Source organism: Xenopus laevis, chromosome 2L, assembly GCF_017654675.1.
Source record: "Xenopus laevis strain J_2021 chromosome 2L, Xenopus_laevis_v10.1, whole genome shotgun sequence".
Classification (NCBI taxonomy): Eukaryota; Metazoa; Chordata; class Amphibia; order Anura; family Pipidae; genus Xenopus; species Xenopus laevis.
Genome location: NC_054373.1, coordinates 66,791,219 through 66,797,218, shown reverse-complemented (window position 1 = coordinate 66,797,218; position 6,000 = coordinate 66,791,219). Strand labels below are relative to the sequence as shown.

The 6,000-nt window shown below is 43.5% G+C and overlaps 1 protein-coding gene across 1 annotated transcript in view; it reads left to right on the top strand.

Annotated features, from left to right (window-relative positions):
- The first annotated feature begins 1,380 nt into the window (after nt 1-1,380).
- mfsd4a.L (major facilitator superfamily domain containing 4A L homeolog) overlaps nt 1,381-6,000 on the top strand; it is a 54,119-nt gene continuing 49,499 nt past the window's right edge. The window contains exon 1 of the mRNA XM_018246502.2: nt 1,381-2,011. Coding sequence (XP_018101991.1) covers nt 1,782-2,011 — 230 coding nt within the window. The 5' untranslated portion in view covers nt 1,381-1,781. The remainder of the gene's footprint in view (nt 2,012-6,000) is intronic.

The window sequence follows — 6,000 nt, the reverse complement described above, 5'->3', positions numbered from 1 at the left end:
GACAGACCATCTATCTGCCTCTATGCTGGGCCCCATGACCAAGGTTGCCACCTCACCCCTTTAAAACCGAACACATATGGAATCCACAGCCAGCATGGCTAATTAGCAATTCATTTAGATGCATGATGCATGGCTGCACATACTGTAAATCAGTTCAATCTGCAGCATGCATCTAAATGAATTGCCAAATAGCCATGCTGACTGTGGATTCCATATGTGTTTGGTTTTAGGGTAAGGCCACACTGGGCGTTTTGGGGAGATTTGGTCGTCTGGAGACTAATCGATTCGCCTTTGCGGTGACCAATCTCCATAAACGCCTTCCCTCACTCTGCGCCGGCTAAAATTAAAAATTGCCGGCGCTAATCACACGCATCGATTCGTTTTCCGAAGTCGCCGAAGTTTCCTCATGAGGGAAGGCGTTTGGGGAGATTGGTCGCCGCAAAGACAAGGCGATTAGTCGCCAGGTGACCAAATCTCCCTAAAACGCCCAGTGTGGCCTTACCCTTTAGGGGTGAGGTGGCAACCCTACCCATGACTGCCCTACTGGGCCCTGCTACCTTAAGAAAATGTTGTTGTTTTTTTTTTAACAAAATCAAAGATAGATGTGCATTCCACTGTGGAACACATGATCATTAGTTTCAGATATGCAGGGGGAAGAGCAAAGCAAGCAACATGGCAGCACTGAAGCGACCTTAAGGCTTAAGCACACGGGCAGATTCGGGGAGATTTAGCCGCCTGGCGACTAATCGCCTCTTCCGCGGGGCGACAATCTCCCTGAACAGCCTTCACTGTGCCTGCTGCCTGCTATAATGACAATGACAGTTTCCTTCTGAGGCAACTTCGGGCGACTTCGGAAATCAATGCGCCGTGAGTGCATTGGCGCTAGTGTTTTGTCATTATAGCAGGAGGCAGGTACGGGGAAGGCAGTTCTGGGAGATTGTCGCCCCGCAGAAGAGGGGATTAGTCGCCAGGTGACTAAATCTCCCCGAATCTGCCTGTGTGCTAGCTCCCTTATGTTATACAGCTTGTGTAAGTGGAGTGAGTTAATGCTTTCAATGTAATTCTCAATCTTTAAAAGAGTTGTTCACCTTACAAACACTTTTTATGACTTTTAGCTTTATTGTCATTACAAATGCAGGAGAAATACTGTATACACAGACACTCCGATTTAGCGCTGATCAAGATTAGTATTATATAGTTCCCTGGTGTGACAAACAAATCCCTTGAGAGAGGCATGACTAGCCTCCAGTTCAGTGAAACCTTTAAGACAAAGCCCAGTTACGCTCTCTTAGTACAAACAATTTTGTTTTTGCCTGGCCGGGATTTGTTTTCCACCTCCAGCACTCCTCCTGAAGTATTAATTATAATATTCAGATACAACCCAAAGATTAAAAATAATGAAATTGTTTAAATCAAATAATGGAAAAAATGTCTGTAGCAGTACTCCTGCTGTGCGAGAAGAGCCGGGACCGCAGAGTTGTTATAAGTAACAGGTGGGGGGAGAAGTGCAATAGGGAGAATAAAAATGAAACAAGTGTAAGAACACATAACACAGACAAGCACACTAGGACGCAGCTATAAGAAAGAGTTATGATGAATGCTGTGAGGAGGAGGAAGTAGTCAGTGGGAGGGAAAAATTTTCTGATCAAAAGTTTACAGAGTTGACTGTACTTCACTGTGATTTTCACAGCTCAGAGCCCTGCCTGTTCCTTAAGGGAAGGACCTAGTAATTGGCTTCTCCACTCACCTGCCTCTGTCCTTGCCAGTGAAAGAGAGAAAGGATGTGGCTGGACGAGCGGCTCCTGAGCCTGTTCAAAAGAAATTTTCAGCCAACATTGACTTACTGGAGCGTTTTCTTCAGCTTTGGCTTGTGCATCGCTTTCCTGGGTCCCACACTACTGGACCTGAGGTGCCAGACACACAGTAGCCTGCAGGACATCACCTGGGTCTTTTTTGCCCAACAGTTCTGCCTCCTGGTGGGGAGTACCCTGGGGGGTTTCTTCAAGAGAACGTGAGTAATTTCAGACTTTGTAGTTCCCCCAAACACTTGCCAGCAGGAGGTTATGGGATGGGTAGGATTTGCCAGTTGGTATGTGCAATTAAACAGCAACACAGCCACAGCTGTAGCAAGTTTAAGCACATTTCACACAAAGAATCAGAGATTTGTGGTATGTATGCTTGGCCAGGTCAGTAGTGTACTTGTGATACAAATCAACACCTTGGGGCACATTTAGAAAGTGTTTTGGATGCAGGGACCCTGGTTGAGCTTCTTGCCCTCTAAACCAATGAGTTACTCCTCCTTTAGGGCCCCCAAAGGGGGGACCTGCTACACGTGTTGCCACTATACAAAACAAAAGCTAACTGAAAGAAGAAGCAGATACACGCCAATCAGGGGGGGGGGTTGCAGACAGCCCTGAAGTTGGCGGGGGGGCAGAGTCCCGTAGTGGGGGTGTGCGGGCCCCTAAGGTGGCAGCCCCGGTGAGCCCAGACCCCCCCTCAGTCCGACACTGGATCAATCCAAGAAGTGATGCCAAGTGATTCCTTGTAGAAAGTGTCATGTGCCTTTATAATTCTGGGGGAGCTTTGTGTGCTCATATTATATTGCATGACCCATATGATCTAGATTGGAGGGCAGCAGTGAGAGGTGACTCCGGACTGGGGAGAAAGGCCTGTGATGCATGAGGTTGGAGTCATAGATCCACTACCTGCTGATGTCCTGCTAAGTAATTATGTGGGAGACTGCTGCAGCATCACATGAAACCTGGCAGTGTTGAGTGAGCCACCAGCAATTGCCTAAGAGGCAAATGGGAAGATGTGACTGATAACCTTCATGACAAGATGGCAAGATTTAAGTGCCCAACAAGCAGCATAAACTAGTGTTAAGACACAGGGAGATAGCTGTGGAAGGGTTGGTGGGTACAGAAGCAGGGTAAGGAGAATGTGTTGTACAATATATAGTCCTCAAAAGCAAGCATGCCATCAGTTGTTGGTGCATGCCATATTTAGGACATAATTATGTCGCCTTGAAATACCCCTTACAGCAGGGGCGGATTAATGCCTAGGCTACCCTAGGCTATAGCCTAGGGGCCCATTAGTGGTAGGAGCCCATGGGTTTTAAATTTTTTTTTTTCAATTTTATTTAAACAAATAATTTTTGTTATTTTTGTTTCTCCTCGTAAATACACTAGCATCATGTGCCATTGCCTAAGCTTGAAACTGCTAGCATATTTACACAGCGGTTGGCGTTCTTTAAAAAACAGCGGTTGGCTTTCTTTAAAAAACTGCGGCGCCACCCCTAGAAGGGGGCCCAGAGGAAACATGTCCTTAATCCGCCACTGCCTTGCAGGGTCACAATCGCTATCACCACTCCTGCCCAGGGTTGTCACAAGTGGTGTCGTTTTTCTGATTTCGTGACAGCTGTAAGATGCTATTAGTGACTGGGGGTCATTTCAAGGTTGCTGTAGATTTAGTTGGACCCCTTAGCCAGTACAGTCGGACACATAATCAATATATATTTACAATAAGGTACTATGCTACCCAGAGGCGGTGGCTTTAAGGAGGATTTGTGCCCTAGCAGGTGCAGATGCCTGAATTCAAAATCTTCTTTAGTAGGATTTTCTAATGAGATCCTATTTGATCAGGGACCACAGTTTACATTGCAGTTACTTCAGTGTCTGTGGTAGTGCTTTGCTCCTTATATATCATCCCCAATGGAATGGCCATTTTGATACTCCACAATTTTGTAGAGGCTGGAGAAGGGGACAGATTCAGGTGTCAGAGTTCATGGGCGCCATCTTCTTCTCGTCGGAAATCTTCAGAATGAGACCTGCTTGGCAAAAATTGCGACATTTCATTCCGAAGATTACCGAATCAGCTGAAGATGGTTCCCGTGAACTGCCTGATGCCTGAATCTGCACTGAGGGGTAAATAAAATGTTTGGGGCATTTGCCCAGGGGAAACACTTAGGCTGGGGGGAGGAGGGAGGGTAGTCTATGTAGGGTAGGGGGGTAGGATTTTTTTTAACTTTAGGGTTCAATTCTCCTTTTAGGGGATTTCCTGTAATAACTTACGTTCAACAATTTCATAAACATCAAGAGTAATTGACTGCACTGGTAAGGGGGTATTAGACAGCTCAGACCAAACAGAATGTCAGTTTGTTCCTGGGGATAAGGTGCTACTGCTGACACTGATGGGGTCAGATAAATTGCAATCAACATAGGAAGGGCCTTATGTGGTGGGGCAGTCCAAACGAATGCCTTTTCATAGTGTGGGCCTTAAGAAACTGCCACCCTATCTGTTTGCTTGGGATTTCATAGTGGCTACAATCATAATTGCTGTTTGCAGCATAGTTCAAACCCCACGAACACTAGGAGCCTGGAACGTGGTGTCTGCTTTAGATTTAAGAAATCCCTCTACAGCCACAATCTTACCTACCTGGCATGAGTGGCGGGGAGTGGGGGTCAAGAGTAAGCAATAGGGTGGGCAAGTGGAGGGAGGGCTGGGTGATGGGCCCCTGGAAAGATTTTTTTGTGGGGGAGCAGGACCAGCACACCATTGTTACACTACTGGGTGCTGAGGTGGAGCCTAGACTTACACCAAGTCAACTTTATTGGACAGCATTGCAAGGAGAGCCAATTATACTCATTGGGAGTTGGCTGACCTATCGGGAACATTATAAGACTGAGGCCATAGAATAAAGGTCCCAATTTTTAGAAATTAATGAGAGAAATTATAGTTCAACCCTGACAAGCCCTCTATACAATGTGCTGAACGTAAAGCTGAAATAAACCTCCTGCAAATTCTTATTTTGTCAATAAAACAAAAGTATATTTTACTGTTGTATCAGATTGGTTAGGAGAACAGCAATTATGCAGATTTTAGGAGCAGTTTGTGTCTTGTATGCTCCAAATGCACTGAGCAGTCCCATATATGGGGGTTCAGCCCTTGGCCCTGCCTATAAAGAATTGCAACAGCCCTTGAAACATTTATAGATAAATCCAGCAGCAGAGGTGGGTGGTGTACTCCTCTCTTCTGCAATCGGTGTCTTGTTATTGCCATTACAAAAAAAAGTGTAAAACTAAGCAAGTTTGCTGATAGAGGAGGGCCACCTACTCTGTAAATTGTTCTATTTTCTTAAATTTGTTGATAGATTTCTTTATTTGTTCTAATTTCATACATTTGTTGATAAATGTCTTATATTATCTGTTGAGCATAATTAAAATGGGTGTATTAATTGAACCCAACTAAACTTAAAAAAAAGGGGTTTGAAAGCTAAACATGTTCTTATGTATGTAAAAAAAATTTCCTGGATGTAGAATTTTATTATTTTTCCCATAAAATTCTTAAAACACTGAAAATACTTGGTACACTGTTGTAGACTATATGTGAGTCTTTAGCAACTTCAATGAAAATATTTATATATAAGAAACAAACTGTAGGTTTGTAGAGAGCCATGAATAAAATGTTCACTTAGCACCACTTAAGTACTAAACAAACCTAATGAAACTTGAATGGGAGTATCCACACCTACATTTTTTGTTTATATACTGTAAATACATGTTGTTTGTAAGTGCAAAGTAGCCATACAGCGTACTTGACTATATATGAAGTCCTTTCATTTTCTTTTAGGTGTTACTGGCCCTTTTTAATAATGAAATTCTCTTCAATAAATTCATTGCCATCTGTCAATGCATTATAAACATTTTGCCAGAAATTACTCAAAGAACTCAAGATGGATTACTTACACCCTTCTGTAATATTTTCTTTAGGCTTTAAGAGGTGTGTGTATATAAAAACAAACACAGATGAATGCCAGACTCAACGTCATAAATTTTCTTTTTTTTTCATTGCTGACTTAGATCTTTTAAAATTGTAAATTCAGAAAAAAGGAATAGTAATACAAGTAATTTATTTGTTAAAGGAGACAAAGGTAGAGTTAGTGAGGGTTGCCAAGGGATTCTAGTCACTTGCTTCTTACCCTGTGCCAGTTTTCCTTTAAAA